This window comes from Chiloscyllium plagiosum, unplaced genomic scaffold (assembly GCF_037043375.1).
Source record: "Chiloscyllium plagiosum isolate Xiang-an unplaced genomic scaffold, Cpla_swu_hap1 HiC_scaffold_35, whole genome shotgun sequence".
NCBI classification, from domain to species: Eukaryota; Metazoa; Chordata; class Chondrichthyes; order Orectolobiformes; family Hemiscylliidae; genus Chiloscyllium; species Chiloscyllium plagiosum.
This window is the reverse complement of record NW_028270173.1, coordinates 49054264-49073361: the sequence shown is the minus strand read 5'-3', so window position 1 is coordinate 49073361 and position 19098 is coordinate 49054264. Positions and strand designations below refer to the sequence as shown.

At 47.8% G+C, this 19098-nt stretch overlaps 1 protein-coding gene and 1 long non-coding RNA gene across 2 annotated transcripts in view; both read left to right on the top strand.

Annotated features, from left to right (window-relative positions):
* The window catches only part of LOC148140807 (uncharacterized), a 43661-nt gene extending 33017 nt beyond the window's left edge, over window positions 1–10644 (top strand). Inside the window, exons 6-9 of the mRNA XM_087979034.1 lie at window positions 8054–8314; window positions 9128–9403; window positions 9520–9798; window positions 10559–10644. Coding sequence (XP_087835160.1) covers window positions 8054–8314; window positions 9128–9403; window positions 9520–9798; window positions 10559–10644 — 902 coding nt within the window. The remainder of the gene's footprint in view (window positions 1–8053; window positions 8315–9127; window positions 9404–9519; window positions 9799–10558) is intronic.
* A 1122-nt stretch (window positions 10645–11766) lies between these two features.
* On the top strand, window positions 11767–17463 carry LOC148140806 (uncharacterized). Its single transcript, XR_015753081.1, has 4 exons — window positions 11767–11893; window positions 12828–12860; window positions 13581–13616; window positions 17101–17463. It is a non-coding gene; the product is annotated as an uncharacterized LOC148140806 (long non-coding RNA).
* Window positions 17464–19098: the final 1635 nt, after the last annotated feature.

Genomic DNA, 19098 nt, shown 5'->3' with positions numbered 1-19098 from the left:
AGTGAATTCTTGAACTCCAACAAAGTAGTCTCTCCAAGACTGTGATATGTGTCTGATTTATTTTCATGGCCTTATCCACTTCTCAATGTTACTTTGTTTGATTTTTTTCAAACTTTGACAAAGTTCTTCCGTTAGATTTTGAAATTGTTTTCTTTCAGCTTCTGGTACAAGTTCATATGAACTTGAGACGGCTGTTTTTAGAATCATGGATTCATAGACTCCCTACAGTATGGGGACAGGCCATTTGGCCCAACAAGTCCACCCGACCCACCGAAGGGTATCCCACAAAGACCCCACACCCTGTGTCCTGCCAATGGGAGAAAGGTCAGTTTTCCCTGTGTCTGTTTCACAGCGAGTAACTCAACCTGTCTGTGTCTGATCTCCCTGGGAACTGGTGACAGAAATCTGTTCACCTCTTTATTGGGTTTTTTACTGAGACTGGGACTGAGACTGGTTCGGCAACTTCAAGTTCAGCAAATGATCAAATTACTTTGTCGATCAGGAAATGGCATTATGGGTAGGAAAGAATGTTTATTTTGTTAATTTTTCAGTTTGTGAACAGCAGATATTTTCCAATCACTGTTTATTCCCAATCCCTGACTGGAATAGGGAGAGTGGATTCCCAGAATGTTGCTGATCCTTTTCTCCATCTCCCTGTGTTTTTCCTGGGTCTCTCCCGGTAAGTACAGAATTCAGCTTTCCATTCTCTCTCTCTCTCTCTCTCTCTGTGTCTGGGGTGAATGTGAATCTCTTGGGGAGAGTTTGAAATGGGGGATATTTGATCAGCCGCCTGTTATACACATTGAAGGCAGCACAGTCTGGAAGACTCTGATGGGATTTGTGTCCAGGTTCGTAATCTAAAAGCTTCTTAACAGTGCAAGGTTTGTGAAAGTTTGTAGCTCAGGTTGGGGTTTAGGGTGTAGGTTTGCTCACTGAGCTGGAGGTTTGATATCCTGACGTTTCATTACCTGGCTCGGTAACATCATCAGTGGCGACCTCCAAGTGAAGCGTAGCTGTTGTCTCCTGCTTTCTATTTATATGTTTGTCCTGGATGGGGTTCCTGGGATTTGTGGTGATGCAGTAAACTAGGTTGGAAGAGAGACAGGTGAATCTCTGTCTCACCTGGAAGGACGGTTTGTGGCCCTGGATTGAGGTGAGGGGTGTGTTGAGCAGGTTTTGCATTTCTTCTGGTTGCACAGGGAGGTATCTGAGGGTTCGGGGGGGTTTGGTGGGGAGAGTGGTGCAAAGCAAGGAGTGTCGGAGGGAATGGTCCTTGTGGAAAACAGAGAGGGTTGGGGAGGGGAAGATGTTCTTTGGGAAGGGGAAGATGTTCTTGGTGGTGGGGTCTAGTTGGAGTTGGCAGAAGTGTTTAAGGGTGATGTGCTGGATGTGGAGACTGGTGGGATGGTAGGTGAGGACAGGGGGGACCACCCCCTTTATCTGCAGCTCCCCCCATACCCACCCCAAGTCCTGAAGAAGGGTTGTCTCCAAAATGATGAGTTCTCCACCTCCTGATGCTACCTGGCTTGCTGTGTTCTTCCAGCCTCCTGCCTCTCTAGTTTGGATTCCCAGCACCTGTAGTTTTTTTGTCTGTCAATAATAAAATGTGAGCTGTGGTGTGGATGGCCCTCAGTTTGAAATGTGTAAAAACAGTGTATTTTTATTGTGATTTTTAATATTGTGGACTGAAATGGGAAAGCCCTGTTTTCCAGCAGGGATTTACAAGGATGGCTGCATGTTTTGGAAGTAAGGAATTCGATACCTTTTGTGAACTCTGTTTGTGTAGCTGTTGGTTTCAGCTGAAATATCTCCACCAAGGCTGGGATCCTGTCACCAAGTCACATGTTCATAAGATCTAGGAGCAGAATTAGGCCATTCGGCCCATCAAGTCTGCTCTGCCATTCCATCATGGCTGTTCTGCTCCTCACCCCCATTTTCCTGCCTTCACCCCACTACCAATTAAACATCTGTCTCACTCTTCCTTAAATTTACTCACTGTCCCAGCATACACCGCACTTTGGGGGAATAAATCCCACCGATTCACAACCCTTTGGGAGAAGGAGCTTCGCCCCAACTCAGTTTGAAATTTGCTCCCTCTCATCCTACAACCTCCCGTCCGAGAATGCCCCACAAGGGGAAGCATCCATTCCCCATCCATTTTATCCATGACTTTTATCATCCTGACAACCTCAATTTGATCTCCCCTCATTTTTCGAAACTCCAGACAGTATCGGCCTACATTGGTCAATTTCTCTTCATGTGACAAACCCCTTATCTCTGGGGTCAATCTCACGAACCCTCTTGGGAACTGCCTCCAATGCCATTACATCTTTCCTCAAATAAGGGGACCAAAACTGTGCACAATACTCCAGGTGCAGTCTCACCAATGCCTTGTATAGCTGCAACAATACGGCCTTCCCTTTATATTCTATTCCCTGAGTTAGGAAAGACAACATTCCATTCACTTGCTTTACTATCTGCTGGACCTGCATGCAGCTTTCTGTACCTCATGAATGAGGACACCCACCTCCCTCTGTACCTCAGCATCACAAGTGTCTGCCCATGTAGATAAAAGGTCACCTTCCCATTGCTCGACCCCAATGCATGACCTCACACGTATCCGGGTTAAACTCCATCTGCCACATTTTGGCTGACTCCCCTACCCTATCTGTTGTAAGGTTCCTGTTTCCTCATTGCAATTTACCATCCTGCCTATTTTTGGCAACCTTCCCTATATCCAAGTCGTGAACGTAGATTGTCAATAACTGGGGCCCAAGGACCAAACCCTGTGGCACTTCACTCGTAACCTTTTGCCATCCGGAAAAAAACCCTATTTATCCCGACTCTCTGTCTTCTGTCCATTAGCCAGTCATCTGCCCAAGATAATAAATTACCCATAATCCCATATTATCCTTTTGTGCGGCACCTCATCAAATACCTGCCAAAAGTCCAGATACATTACACCTAAAGGATCCCCATTATCTACTTTGCTTCTCACATCTTCAAAGCCATCTAGCAAATTAGTCAAACATGATTTGCCCTTCATAAACCCATACTGATTCTGATGGACCGCATTCTGACTTGCCACCTGACCTGATATTGCTTCCTTGATAATTGATTCCATCAACAGATATTAAACTAACTGGTCTATAATTTTTGAATAAGATTAGTATTTTTCCAATCCATGGGAGCTTTTCCCGTGTCGAGGGAATTTTGGAATATTGTAATGAATGGATCCATTATCTCCACCATCACTTCCTTTAATTCCATCGGCTCTTGGCCATCTGGCCCGGGGGACTTGTCTGCCCTCAATCCTAATAGTTTGCTGAGTACCTTTTCCTGATCAATGCTGATTGTTTTACGTTCTCCCCTTTCTATTGCCACTGACTCGAACCAATAAGAATGGTCCTTCACTGTGAAAACTGGGGCAAAGCATTGCTTTGGCATCTCTGCCATTTCAGTTGTCCCCACGATTAACTCTCCAGTTTCACCTTCCAAGGGACCGACATTCACATCAGCGGCTCTCTTCCCTTTTGTATACTTATAGAAACCTTTGCTCTCCTTTTTTGATATTTTGTGCCAATTTTCTTTCTTCATTTACCTTAGCTCCTGTTATTAATTTTTTGGTATCCCTTTGCTTATGTTTGATAGTTTCCCAAGCTTCCAACCTGCTACTGGCTTTTGCAATATGGTAGACCTTCATTTTTGACTTTATATTGTCCTTGACCTCCTTTTTTAGCTTTGGAAGGTTTTGACCTTCTACCCCCTGCCCTCCCCCCACCAACCCCCCAACGCCTTACCACCTTTCTTACTCACTGGGATATATTTTAGTTGTGAGGAATTTTACTAGCCCCTTAAACAACTGCCACTGCTCATCCACTCTCTTATCTTTTACCCTTCCTGCCCAATTTACTCGAGCCAAATCTATTCCCATGCCTCTCTCATTTCCTATGTTTAATTCCAGAACATTGGTGTGGGACTCCACTTTCTCCCCCCAAACTGGAGTCACCCTTTATTTACAGGTACATAGCACATGACAGTGACTCAGCTAGCACGGAGCCAGCTCCTCGAGTGGACAGAACCCCTGACCCTCCTGTTTCATTTTTTTTTTCCCTGCGGCGCCCACCTCCCCCTGAACAACTCCAGGGAAGAGGGGCAGGCAACACTCCTGTTTATTATTTTTTTTTTCTTTTCTCTTTTTTATTTAACCCCCACATTACCACCTAAGTGCGGTAGTGCTTATTTTATCCCCAGCACCCATGGTGTGTGTGTGTGCAGGGGTGAGACACAGTGAAAGACACAAAGTGCATGAATCTTTATTCAATTTCCCCCACCAGGAAGATAGGAAAACACCCGGGTGGCCAGTGACAAACACTGCCCTTCCCTCCTGTTTATTTTTTTTTTTAATTTTAACCCCCACACTACCACCTAAGTGCGGTAGTGCTTATTTTATCCCCAGCACCCATGGTGTGTGTGTGTGCAGGTGTGAGACACAGTGAAAGACACAAAGTGCACGAATCTTTATTCAATTTCCACCACCAGGAAGATAGGAAAACACCCGGGTGGCCAGTGACAAACACTGCCCTTCCCTCCTATTTATTTTTTTTTCTTTTTTTTTCTTTTTTTTTTCTTTTTTTTTTAATAAGGGGAGGGCAGGGATTAAATTAAAATAAAGTTGGAGGGGGAAATAATGCACTCCAACACTCCTGTCTATATATTTTTTTTTACTGGCTCCCTTTCTTTATTTTTTTTTTCTTTTTCTTTTTTTTTTAACCCCCACACTACCACCTAAGTGCGGTAGTGCTTATTTTATCCCCAGCACCCATGGTGTGTGTGTGCAGGTGTGAGACACAGTGAAAGACACAAAGTGCACGAATCTTTATTCAATTTCCACCACCAGGAAGATAGGAAAACACCCGGGTGGCCAGTGACAAACACTGCCCTTCCCTCCTGTTTATATCTGTCAGCTGGGGCTTCCTGATTGGATGAGGTTAACAGCCACAATCAGGGAACTTATATTCGATGAGGTAAACCTGAATGATATCATACGGATCAGTACACCAGTAAACTGGGGCTGAGGGGTGGTTTAAAGTGAAGCTGATTGGTTTGTGGCCTCATAACCGGTTGTAATGACAGGGCTCCTCTGCCCGCCAACAGCAAGGTGATTGGTTGTCAGGGAACTGAACAGCTCAGGGCTGACAGCAAAATTGTATTGTATTTATTGTCATGTGTACCGAGGCACAGTGGAAAGCTTTGTCTTGTGAGCAATACAGGCAGATCACAGAGTTAAGTAGCATAGATAAGCAAATAATAATTAAAACAGCAGCAAAACAAAAACGCAGGTACAGGCAAATGCTACGCGTTTGTGAGTCCATTCAGTATTCTAGCAACAGTCAGGTCGAAATGGTTTCAAAACCAGCTGGTGAATGAATTCAGGCTTCTGTACCTTCTCCCTGATGGCAGAGGGTATACAAAAACATTGCCAGGGTGGGATGGATCTTTGAGAATGCTGGTGGCCTTTCCTTGACAGTGGGCCTGGTAGATGGATTCTATAGATGGGAGGTTGGCCTTTATGATTGTCCGGGCCAAGTTCACCACTCTCTGTAACCGTCTCCGATCTTGAATGGTACAGTTGCCATACCAGGTAGTGATACATCCAGACATAATGCTCTCGATGACGCACCTATAAAAGTTGGCAGAGCGTCATGCCAAATTCCCTCAGCTGCCTGAGGAAGAAGAGACGTTGTTGGGCCTTTGTAACCAGTGCATCCATGTGAAGAGTCCAAGGAAGCTTGTTGTGGATGACCACTCCCAGGAGCTTGACACTCTCCACTCGTTCCACCTCTGTGCAGGGGGGCAGGAGTAACATCCCACCGAAAGTCAATAATGAGTTCCTTGGTTTTGCCGGCATTGAGAGCTTGGTTATTCTCAGTGCACCGTTTTTCCAGGTCTTTCATCTGTAGTCTCTATCGTCGCTATCTGAGATTCGACCGACTGTGGTGGTGTCATCAGCGAACTTGTAAATGACATTAGTCTGGTATTTGGTGACGCAGTCATGGGTATACAGTGAGTAGTGTAGGGGACTGAGTACGCACCCCTGGGGGGCTCCAGAATTAAGTGTTAGTGAGGATGAAATATTGTCCCCAATCTTCACTGATTATAGCCTGTGGGTCAGGAAACAGGTCAGGTTCAGAGAGTGGGGCTCAGTCTGAGATCACAAAGTTTAGTCATCAGTCTTGAGGGGATAATAGTGTTTGAATTTTTTTAAAAAATTACATCCTCAAGTGCATTTTAACAAATGGCCCAGATAAGGTATTGAAGGTGTAAACTCCCTGTGTGAGAATGTCTGTGCCACAATGGTCAGAATGATTCAAATCTAAAAACGGATTTACAGACTTTTACATGGATTCATGCAGTTTTTGAGCAAAATACAATGTAATTCTGCAAGTACAAATTTACCCACAAACTTATATGTGTATGTGTACATGTGGGTGTGCGTGTGTGTATGTTATGTGTGTGTAGGAGTGTCTGTGTGTGCCCGTGTGTGTGTGTCTGCCTGTCTGTGTGTGTGTGTGTTAGGTGTGTGTAGGAGTGTTCGTGTGTGTCCGTCTGTGTGTGTGTGTGTGTGTGTGTGTATGTTATGTGTGTGTAGGAGTGTCTGTGTGTGTCCGTCTGTGTGTGTCCGTCTGTGTGTGTGTGTGTGTGTGTATGTGTATGTAGGAATGTCTGTGTGTGTCCGTCTGTGTGTGCGTGTGTGTATGTGTGTGTATGTGTGTGTAGGAGTATCTGTGTGTGTCCGTCTGTGTGTGAGACATAACAAACAATCCAGGTCTTTTTCAACATATGGTTTCAGTTATATCACACTGTAAACTTTTGCTGTCTATTCTGTGTCCTACAATCTTATTCTCCACAATCATCTGATGAAGAAGCAGCTCTCCGAAAATTAGTGCTTCCAAATAAACCGATTGGACTGGAACCTGGTGTTGTGTGATTTTTAACTTTGTCCACCCCAGTCCAACACCAGTGCCTCCCAATTAATGAAGCAATCCCCAGTTCGAATACCGAATGAAATGATGTGGCACAGCTCCTGTTTAAATGACAGGGATAAATGAAGCGAAATTGGACATTTTTAACATCCAATGGCAGAACTAGGAAATATCAACCAAATCATTGAGCAAACTTCCTCGTCTCTTGCTTTCTCCCAACAATCTCTCTCTCTTCCTTCCCGCTGTTCTCTCTCTCTCTCTTTCCCCTCCCCAGTGTCTCTCTCTCTCTCTTTCTTTCTGTTCCTCCTGAGTCTCTCCACCTCCTCCCAGCTCTTATCCCCTCCCTACCCTCAGCCTCTTTCCCATCCCCTCCCCAATCTTTTATCCAACCTTCCCCAGAGTCTCATTTCCCTCCCTGGTCTCAACCCCTACCCCCCGCTCCCCATCCCAGTTTCTTTCTGTCCTGTGTAATCTCTCTCTCTCCCCCTCCTTCACAGTCTTTATCCCCTCATCAGTCCCTTTGCTCCTCCCAATCCCTTTCCCTCCCCTGCAATATCTTTGCCTTCTACGCCTGTCTCTCGCCCTTCTCGATCTGTAACCCCACCCATTCTATTCCTCCAGGTCCCAGTCTCTTTTGTCCTCATCCCAATGCTCTCTCTTCACCTCTGACCTTCCTTATCTCATTTCCAAACCCTCCACATTCTCTCCTCACTCCTCAGTGTCCCTCCTCCATGCTGTACAGTCTCTCTTCCTTATTTCCCAGTTCCTTCCCAGTGTCTCTCTCTCCCCCATCCCCAGTATTTATTTTCCAATGCTAGTCTCCATCCCACCCCAATCACTGTCCCTCCCCTGTCTCTGTCCCTCCCCTGTCTCTGTCCCTCCCCAGTCTCTGTCCCTCCCCTGTCTCCATCCCTCCCCAGTCTGGCTCTCTTTATCCCCCAAGTCTCTCTTCCTCCCCCCCACCAGCCACATTCTGTCTTGTTTGCTAGTTCCTCTCCCTCCCAGTTTCCCTTCCAGTGCTTGTTCTGCAGTTTGATAACCAGCTTCTCGAACTGTTTATATTACAGAGACTAACTCACGAACTATAAAATATACAATTGTCTCAGGAGAACAAGATTTCCCTGAAGTCACTGTTGTTGCGATGGTCAACGGAATACAAACAGGTTACTTTGACAGTGATACCCGTCGCTGTGTCCCCAGGCAGCAGTTCCTGGCTGATTCACTCAGTGTGAAATTCTGGGACGATGCTACAGATCAGGCGATCACACACACCAGGCTGGCAAAGGGGAATCTGAAATCGATCATGAAAAGGACAAACCAGACTTCAGGTAAAATCTCACCGTCAATTGTCCACATTATCCCCTGGGTCATTCCACTCAGTCCATCTCCCAGCACTGACCGCTGGGTCTGTCCACTCAGTCCATCCCCCAGCACTGACCCCTGGGTCTGTCCACTCAGTCCATCCCCCAGCACTGACCCCTGGGTCACCCCACTCAGTCCATCCCCCAGCACTGACCCCTGGGTCACCCCACTCAGTCCATCCCCCAGCACTGACCCCTGGGTCACCCCACTCAGTCCATCCCCCAGCACTGACCCCTGGGTCTGTCCACTCAGTCCATCCCCCAGTACTGACCCCTGGGTCACCCCACTCAGTCCATCTCCCAGCACTGACCCCTGGGTCACCCCACTCAGTCCATCCCCCAGCACTGACCCCTGGGTCTGTCCACTCAGTCCATCCCCCAGCACTGACCCCTGGGTCACCCCACTCAGTCCATCCCCCAGCACTGACCCCTGGGTCACCCCACTCAGTCCATCCCCCAGCACTGACCCCTGGGTCACCCCACTCAGTCCATCCCCCAGCACTGACCCCTGGGTCACTCCACTCAGTCCATCCCCCAGCACTGACCCCTGGGTCACCCCACTCAGTCCATCCCCAGCACTGACCTTGGAATGTAAAGTGAATTGAGGACTGTCAACTCATTCTGCAACTTTAACTTGAGATTGGAACCCTTTCCCCTCTGATCAGACTGTGACCCTCATCCCCTATTTCCATCTGATATTTGATCCCCTTTCCCTCTGATCACACAGTGTGTGATTATCTATTATTTATTGATGATTGATCCCTGTCTGGTCACTGACAGGAATTCACACTCTCCAATGGATACATTCTGTTGAGGTCAGTGAAGATGGCTCTGTGAAGAGATCGATGAGATTTGGATTTGATGGAAAGGACCACATTAGTTTAGAGCCAGACAGAATGAGATGGGTTGCCGCAAATCACTTTGCAGTGATCAATAAAGAGAAATGGAATTCAGATCAATCCTGGAACTACTACTGGGAATCATATCTGCAAAAAACATCTGTTGAACATTTAAACAGATATCTGGAAGTTGGAAAGGATTATTTCACAAGGAAAGGTATGTATTTCAGTTCTGTTCCATGTTCTGATCTAACCTCACTGATCTATGAAACCGCTCTCCCATTCCATTCAGTGTCTGTCTATTGTTTGTGATTTCACTCTTTCCCATCACAGTTCAGCCTGAAGTGTTCATCCCCAGGAGGGAGCCCAATGGCCAGGACAAGCCGCTCACTCTCTCCTGCCTGGTCACTGGGTTTTATCCTGTAGACATCGAGGTGACCTGGCTAAGGAATGGAGTGGTCATGTCTGAGACACATTCCTCGGGGATACGACCGAACCACGATGGGACCCATCAGATCCAGAAAGAGATTGAGATCAATGCTGGGGATGAGGATCAATACTCCTGTCACATTGAACACAGCAGCCTGGCAGAGGCCCAGCTCTATCAGTGGGGTAAGGGACTGGAGAGTGTGTCTGTGTCTGTGTGTCTGTGTCTGTGTTTCTGTGTCTGTGTCTGTGTGTGTGTGTATATACATGTGACAGATGAAACTATTTAGAGGACACTTTTTCACTTCCTTGTTTGCAACTACCCACCTTGTTCTCTGCGTTGATATGTCATGTTGGTCTCAATTGTGTTAAAGATTTCAATTCTAAGTTTGAAAGGGTCTCCGAATCCCAAACTTCCAGCACCTTTTGGGGATTCCAGATTCCCACAGCCCTGTTATTGGTGAAGTTCTCATCGATTTCACTCCGGAATAATCTCACCAGAATTACAAGAAGATTTGCTTGTATTCCAGGCTTCAGCACCAGACATGGGCCCAGATTGTCCAGCAGCCAGACAGTCAGAGACTGGACACACCTTGAGAGAGGAGGGTCTGGACCCCTCAGAATTCCTGACTGAATGGGATTTGTCTGGGAAGTTTCAAACCGTATCCGGAACCCTCTGGAAAGATCTCAGGTTCTGAGGTTAGGGATTGGAAGCTTCTTTAACTCCTAGTGTGATGATGCTGCCACTTTAAAAGGTTGTTGGTGTCCTAGTTTTTGTTTTGAAGAGAGGTTGTAAGGCAGAGGCACCAAACTCGCTGCTGATGATGACTGAGGTAAACAAGTTGTGAGGCCTTGGAGTTTTTATTTAAGCTGGAACAATAGAAGCAGTCTGAATGGGCGTGGCCAGCTCTCACAGATCCAGATTTCTTAGTTTGGTTTTTTTCAGTTACGTCAGAAGCCTTTGGGGTCTCAAAAGAGTTGGCAGCTTCAGTGAGTGTCACCTGGCTACTACTGTCTGCATTTTTTTCTTGATATTGTTTCCTCCTGGATTGGAGAACAGCATGTAGGAATCTGTGTCTGAATTTACCTTTTTGCCAAGGTGTTTATAGGATGTTACAATATTGCAACAGTTAATTAATAATAGGTACTATGTTCAGTTACATTTTTCAATTGTTAAGTTATTCAAACTTCCTTTTTCTTTTGTTTGTATTTTAATTACAGCGTTTAAATAAATTGTGTTTTGCTTAACATTGAGTTGTTTGAACACTTGCATTGCATCTGGAACACTGCACTTCCCATCCAGTTTTAAAATAAGAAGCAGTTCAGATCTAGACTACCTTCTTCAGATATTTTGAGGGGGCCTGGTGTGGTCCCTAACACCAGAGAGCTGGAAAACCGACCATCTCCAAACGTACTGCTGATCGCTCCATTCACACACTGACGAGGATATCTGGTCAGCGTGGGCAAGTTGGACTGAACATACACACTTGTTGTGTGACTCTTTAACTCTTTGACTCCATCCCCTCAAAATATATGACCTGACCTTCTGCAACCAACACTTGACCTCTCCCCAGCACCAACACCAGCTCACCGCCTCCAGACGTCTGTCAGACTCGCAGTGCATCACACTGGACAGACAAGTGGGACACAACACAGAACTCCACAACTGGATCCCTAACAAGGCCCCCTCACCAGCCCACTGTGGCAACCAAACCCCATTCCATTGGTACTCAACATCCCCAACACTCACCAGTGAGTTCCCAAACTGCCCCTTGCCCAATCACTGAGGAAGTGCCTTTCTGGGACACCGAACTACACCCCTCCAACCATTCACTCACTCCTTCACCTCACCCAAGGCCGATCTACCCCACCAGCACTAGTAAGGACAGGACACAGAGATATCGGGGAGAATGGGAACTGAACTGTCTGGGGAGGTAACCCCCAGGACAGGCACAACACGATGTTTATACCCCTATCAATGGGATCCTTGGTGACTTCACTGGAGAGTGAAATCGGGAGAGGGTCAAACCCGCATTTCAACCAATCCCAACAATTCCCAACAGCTCGGAGCAGTTATAATTGTTCCCAATCAACACAGGGTTAGAAATAAATCCAGGAACAGAGAGAATCCTGATATATTTCCAATGTGTTTCAGAAAATCTGAAAAGCAATTGGCTGCATTCCCAACTTGTTATGGGAAGTCTCATTGCATCAATGGTCATTCTATTGGCTGTTATTGTCGGGATAGTCGGAATAATCATCTGGAAATGGTCACGGAGAGGTAAGAATCAGAGAGAGGGGAATGTGGAACTGAGGGGACAGAGTGAGTGTGGGGGAGTCTCCAGTACTGGGAGTACAGGGCACTGTGGGGAATGGAACTGATTGAATTCCCACACACAGATACACACGTATAAACACGTCTCGTTCCCTGTCTGATCTTCCTTTATGTGATCAGCCCAGACCAGGTCTAATATTGATCATTATACCCACTGCACCCAATCAGATCCTCACTGACTGAATATTAATGGAATGGAAGGGATTTTCTGCATCTCCATTAAGTGTAAGGATGGACGGGAGTATGGGAATGAGGATTTCTGACACAATCCCTGTAAAACCTTCCTTCCTGCCTTGTTTGGGCACCATCTCCTTGATAAATTTTGAAGATCTCTCTCCCTTAATGAGTTTGTGCAGTTTTGGATGACTTATTACTTTGGTTTGACCCTCGGCGTGTGACTCTGATACCGATCATGTTATTCCAGGCATTTGGTTTGTCTCCAGTTCCACCGTATTTTTAATGTTTTGGAATGATCTCTCTGCCCCATTTAATGGGATTCTGGGTCATCCCTTCTCTTGTTATCCAGCTGTTGACACTTTCCTCCCACCATCTGACATTTGTGATCACCTGCAGAGACTCCACTCACCCCATTTGGATGATCTTTTGATCTCTCTGCCCATTGATCTCCCTGCTGATAAATTCGGTGTCTGTGAGCTTCTCTCTCACTTCACCTGAGGAAGGGGCTACGCTCAGAAAGCTTGTGATTTCAAACAAATCTGTTGGACTGTAACTTGGGGCCGTGTGTGATTTCTGACTGTGTTCACACGAGTCCAATACCAACACCCCCACATCAATCTCCATCCCCTCACACTTGTTGTGTTCTCACACTCTGAGAATGGATTATTCCCCATCCTAATGGACATTTATTTTGTTTCCGCAGGTTCACCAAAGGGGACTTACACAACAGCTCTCAGTAAGTGACTGAGGGGACAGAGTGTTGGGAATGATGGAGAAGGTAATGGGAGGTGTAGAGAAGATTCCCTACAGTGTGGAAACAGGCCCTTCAGCCCAACAAGTCCACACAGACCCTCCAAAGAGTAACCCACCCAGACCCATTCCCCTACCCTATATTTACCCCTGACTAACACACCTAACACTATGGGCAATGTAACATGGCCAATTCACCTGACCTGCACACCTTTGGATTGTGGGCAGAAACTGGAGCACCCGGAGGAAACCCACACAGACACAGGGAGAATGTGCAAACTCCGCACAGTCACCCGAGGTGGGAATTGTACCCGGGTCCCTGGTGCTGTGAGGCAACAGTGCTAACCACTGAGCCACCGTGCTGCCCCTATGAGAGTGTAGAGTTATATTTGCCAGGGTGTTGCTGAGGGTGATGGGTCCGTCTCCTCACAATGCTGTTTCTCAGCCAACACTCTCTTATCGTCCTGTTTCTCTACTCCATGTCCCCAGTGTCTCTCCTTCGAACTGTCACCCTCCATTCTCTTCTCCCACTGCCCCTCCCTCCACTCACTCACCCTTAATTCCCAATTGGGGGTGGGCTCAGAGAGTCTGGTTAGTTAGTGCTGAGGGTGATTAAATCCTGGGTCCAGTGAGTGATAGAGAATATCTCACACTGTCTCATTTTATATTTGATATAACTTCTCACATTTTGTTTTTATTTTCTCAGCATCTGATATCTCTGGTGCAGCTTCTTCATGATTCAGTAAGTGACATGTCAACTTTTCTCTGACTGAAATTTATTCAGATTAATATTCTCTAGATTTATTTGCAGCATTTTCACATCTCTCCTGACCCTAGCCCACCCTCCCAGTCACTGTTAAACCCCGTCAGACTAATTCCCCTCCCCGCCTGACCCTGTCCCACCCTCCCAGACACTGTTAAACCCTGTCAGTCTAGTTCCCCTCCCCTCCTGACCCTGTTCCACCCTCTCAGACACTGTTAAATCCTGTCAGACTAATTCCTTCCCCTCCTGACCCTGTCCCACCCTCCCAGACACTGTTAAATGCTATCAGACTAATCCCAGTCTCCTTCTGACACTGTCCCACCCTCCCAGACCCAGTTAATCCCTGTCAGACTAATTCCCCTCCCCTCCTGACCCTGTCCCACCCTCCCAGACACTGTTAAACCCTGTCAGACTAATTCCCCTCCCCTCCTGATCCTCTCCCACACTCCTAGTCACTGTTAAACCCTGTCAGACTAATTCCCCTCCCCTCCTGACCTGTCCCACCCTCACAGACACTGTTAAATCCTGTCGGACTAATTCCCCTCCCGTCCTGACCTGTCCCACCCTCCCAGACACGGTTAAACCCTGTCAGACTAATTACCCTCCCTTCATGACCTGTCTCACCCTCTCAGACACTGTTAAACCCTGTCAGACTAATTCCCCTCCCCTCCTGACCCTGTCCCATCCTCCCAGACACTGATAAACCCTGTCAGTCTAACTCCCCTCCCCTCCTGACCCTGTCCCATCCTCCCAGACACTGTTAAACCCTGTCAGACTAACTCCCCTCCCCTCCTGACCCTGTCCCACCCTCCCAGACACTGTTAAACCCTGTCAGACTAATTCCTTCCCCTCCTGACCCTGTCCCACCCTCCCAGACACTGTTAAACGCTATCAGACTAATTCCCCTCCCCTCCTGACCCTGTCCCACCCTCCTATTCACTGTTAAACCCTTTCAGACTAATTCCCCTCCCCTCCTGACCTGTCTCACCCTCCCAGACACTGTTAAACCCTGTCAGACTAATTCCCCTCCCCTCCTGACCCTGTCCTACCCTCCCAGACACTGTTAAACCCTGGCAGACTAATTCCCCTCCCCTCCTGACACTGTCCCACCCTCCCTGACATTGTTAAACCCTGTCAGACTAATTCCCCTCCCCTCCTGACCCTGTCCCACCCTCCCTGACACTGTTAAACCCTGTCAGACTAATTCCCCTCCCCTCCTGACCCTGTCCCGCACTCTCAGTCACTGTTAAACCCTGGCAGACTAATTCCCCTCCCCTCCTGACCCTGTCCCACCCTCCCAGACAGTGTTAAACCCTGTCAGACTGATTTCCCTCCCTTTCTGACCCTGTCCCACCCTCCCAGACACTGTTAAACCCTGTAAGACTGATTTACCTCCCCTTCTGGCCCTGTCCCACCCTCCCTGACACTGTTAAACCCTGTCAGATTAATTCCCCTCCCTTCCTGACCCTGTCCCACCCTCCCAGACACTGTTAAACCCTATCAAACTAATTTCCCTCCCCTCCTGACCCTGTCCCACCCTTACAGTCGCTGTTAAAACCTGTCAGACTAATTCCCCTCCCCTCCTGATCTGTCCCTCCCTCCCAGTCACTATTGAACCCTGTCAGACTAATTCCCCTCCCCTCCTGACCCTGTCCCACCCTCCCAGACACTGTTAAACCCTGTCAGACTAATCCCCCTCCCCTCATGACCCTGTCCCGCCCTCCCAGACACTGTTAAACCCTGTCAGACTAATTCCCCTCCCCTCCTGACACTGTCCCACCCTCCCAGTCACTGTTGAACACTGTCAGACTAATTCCCCTCCCCTCCTGACCTGTCCCACCCTCCCAGACACTGTTAAACCCTGTCAGACTAATTCCCCTCCCCTCATGACCTGTCTCACCCTCCCAGACACTGTTAAACTCTGTCAGACTAATTCCCCTCCCCTCCTACCCTGTCCCATCCTCCCAGACACTGTTAAACCCTGTCAGACTAACTCCCCTCCCCACCTGACCCTGTCCCACCCTCCCAGACACTGTTAAACCCTGTCAGACTAATTCCTTCCCCTCCTGACCCTGTCCCACCCTCCCAGACACTGTTAAACGCTATCAGACTAATCCCCCTCCCCTCCTGACCCTGTCCCACCCTCCTATTCACTGTTAAACCCTTTCAGACTAATTCCCCTCCCCTCCTGACCTGTCTCACCCTCCCAGACACTGTTAAACCCTGTCAGACTAATTCCGCTCCCCTCCTGACCCTGTCCTACCCTCCCAGACACTGTTAAACCCTGTCAGACTAATTCCTCTCCCCTCCTGACCCTGTCCTACCCTCCCAGACACTGTTAAACCCTGTCAGACTAATTCCCCTCCCCTCCTGACACTGTCCCACCCTCCCTGACACTGTTAAACCCTGTCAGACTAATTCCCCTCCCCTCCTGACCCTGCCCAACCCTCCCTGACACTGTTAAACCCTGTCAGACTAATTCCCCTCCCCTCCTGACCCTGTCCTACCCTCCCAGACACTGTTAAACCCTGTCAGACTAATTCCTCTCCCCTCCTGACCCTGTCCTACCCTCCCAGACACTGTTAAACCCTGTCAGACTAATTCCCCTCCCCTCCTGACACTGTCCCACCCTCCCTGACACTGTTAAACCCTGTCAGACTAATTCCCCTCCCCTCCTGACCCTGTCCAACCCTCCCTGACACTGTTAAACCCTGTCAGACTAATTCCCCTCCCCTCCTGACCGTGTCCCGCACTTTCAGTCACTGTTAAACCCTGTCAGACTAATTCCCCTCCCCTCCTGTCCCTGTCCCACCCTCCCAGACACTGTTAAACCCTGTCAGACTAATTCCCCTCCCCTCCTGACCCTGTCCTACCCTCCCAGACACTGTTAAACCCTGTCAGACTAATCCCCTCCCCTCATGACCCTGTCCCACCCTCCCAGACACTGTTAATCCCTGTCAGACTAATTCCCCTCCCCTCCTGACCCTGTCCCACCCTCCCAGACACTGTTAAACCCTGTCAGACTAATTCCCCTCCCCTCCTGACCCTGTCCCACCCTCCCAGTCACTGTTAAACCCTGTCAGACTAATTCCCCTCCCCTCCTGACACTGTCCCACCCTCCCAGACACTGTTAAACCCTGTCAGACTAATTCCCCTCCCCTCCTGACACTGTCCCACCCTCCCAGACACTGTTAAACCCTGTCAGACGAACTCCCCTCCCCTCCCCACCCTGAAGTGATTGCCTCGTGTCTGTCCATTCCTGACCTTGTGGGTTTCCTGGCCCCCAGTACAGGACATTCCTGGAGCCTCACTGCAGAATAACAGGATTCTCCTGTTCCAGTGTGAACATGGACACCATTGTCCATCCTTCCATATCACAGCAGACACACAGAATTACAGCTCATTGTTCACACTCAATTCCTTCAGGACAGAGGTCAATGTTTCTGGGAATGTGTTTCCACAGGTTGAGCAGTGGATCCCAGATCCCCAGGTTTGGATCCTGATTCTTCAAGTGAGACCTTCTCAAGTCGTGTTTCCATCCCGTCTCAGAAATGTGAGCAGTGTCACTGTCAGAGGGATCTTCACAGATGGTTCCTCCCTCACACTTTCTCATCCTCACTGTCTTCAGTGGGTCACTGATTGACCTGAAATGAAGCAACGTCCTGAGGCAACTCAGAGGCAATTTTTATATTGAAGGAATTGATTTTGCATCTGACGTTAACAAATTTCAAATGTTATGTAAATCTCTGTACATAAATATCAGTTTTACATATTCTAATTCTTAAATAAATATATAAATATTATAAATCTGAGTTATTGTTGAATACTAAAGTCTATCACTACTTATCACCATTGTTTAACTACAATCACCAATATGTGTCATTTGTAATCATTAAAAGTTATTTATTGACTTATTAATTTTGATTTTTTATTAATATTTCACAAGAACGATTCTATTCATTTACACAGCAGCAGCTTGTGGCTCTTGGAACCAGCAGATGCTGAGCTTCAATTCAATGTGAACTGGGGGAGTTAAGACCATATCCATCTGCCTCTATTGTAAAATCCAAGTCCCAGATGATTACTCCTTACCCGTCAACACAATCAGGGAAAGTCCATTCCCAGAGAGTGAGAACACACAAGTGTGAGGGAATGGAGATTGTGTCAGAACCTGATGGAGATTCTGGACATCACTTCCATTCCATCGATATTCCCTGAGGATGTGAGTGTGTGTGGTGGGTTTGATCAACATCAGACTTGTACTAAAGGACATAGCTGCTAGACTGGGTCTGCAGCAGGTGGTGAGGGAACCAACAAGAGGGAAAAACATACTTGATTCCATCTTTCCAATCTGCCAGCTGCAGGTACAAATGTCCATGACAGTCTCAGTGAGAGTGACCATCGCACTGTCCTTGTGGAGGCAAAGTCCCACTGTCACATTGGGAATAACCTCCATCGTATTGTGTGGCACTATCACTGTGCTAAATGGAACAGACTTGGATCAGATCTCGCAGCTCAAGCCTGGGTATCCATGAGGCACTATGGGCCATCAACAGCAGCAGAACCATACTCCAGCACAATCTGTAACCTCATGGCCTGGCATAACCCCCACTGAACCATTAGCACCAAGCCAGGGAATCAACCCTGGTTCAATGGGGAGTGCAGGAGGGCATGCCAGGAGCAGCACCAGACATACCTGAAGATGAGGTGTCAACCTGGTGAAGCCACCAAACAGGACGACTTGCATGTCACATAACATAAGCAGCAAGTGATAGACAGAGCTAAGCGATCCCACAACCAACAGATCCGATCTCAGCTCTGCAGTCCTGCCACATCCAGCCAACTCACTGGAGGCTCCACAAATATTCCCACTCTCACTGATGAAACAGCCCATTACATCAGTGTGAAAGATAGGCCTGAAGGTTTCACAGCAATCTTCAGTCAGAAGTGTCATCTCAGCCTCCTCCAGTGGTCCCCAGCATTACAGATGCCAGTCTTCAGCCAATTCAATTCACTCCACGTGATATCAAGAAACAGTTGAAGACACTGGGTACTGCAAAGGCTTCAGGCCCTGACAACATTCAGGCAATAGTACTGAAGGCTTGTGCTCGAGAACTTGCCACTCCCCTATCCAAACTGTTCCAGTCCAGTTACAACACTGGCATCTACCCAACAATGTAGAAAATTGCCCGGGTATATCTTAGACACAAAAAGCAGGACAAACCCAATCTGCCCCATCAGTCTCCTCTCGATCATCAGTAAAGTGATGGAAGGTGTCATTAACAGTGCGATCAAGCAGCACCTGCTCAGCAATAACCTGCTCAGTGACGCCCAGTTTGGGCTCTGCCAGGGTCACTCAGCTCCTGACCTCAATACAGCCTTGGTTTGAACATGGACAAAAGAGCTGAATTCCAGAGGGGAGGTGGGAGTGACAGCCCTTGACATCAAGGCTGCATTCGAC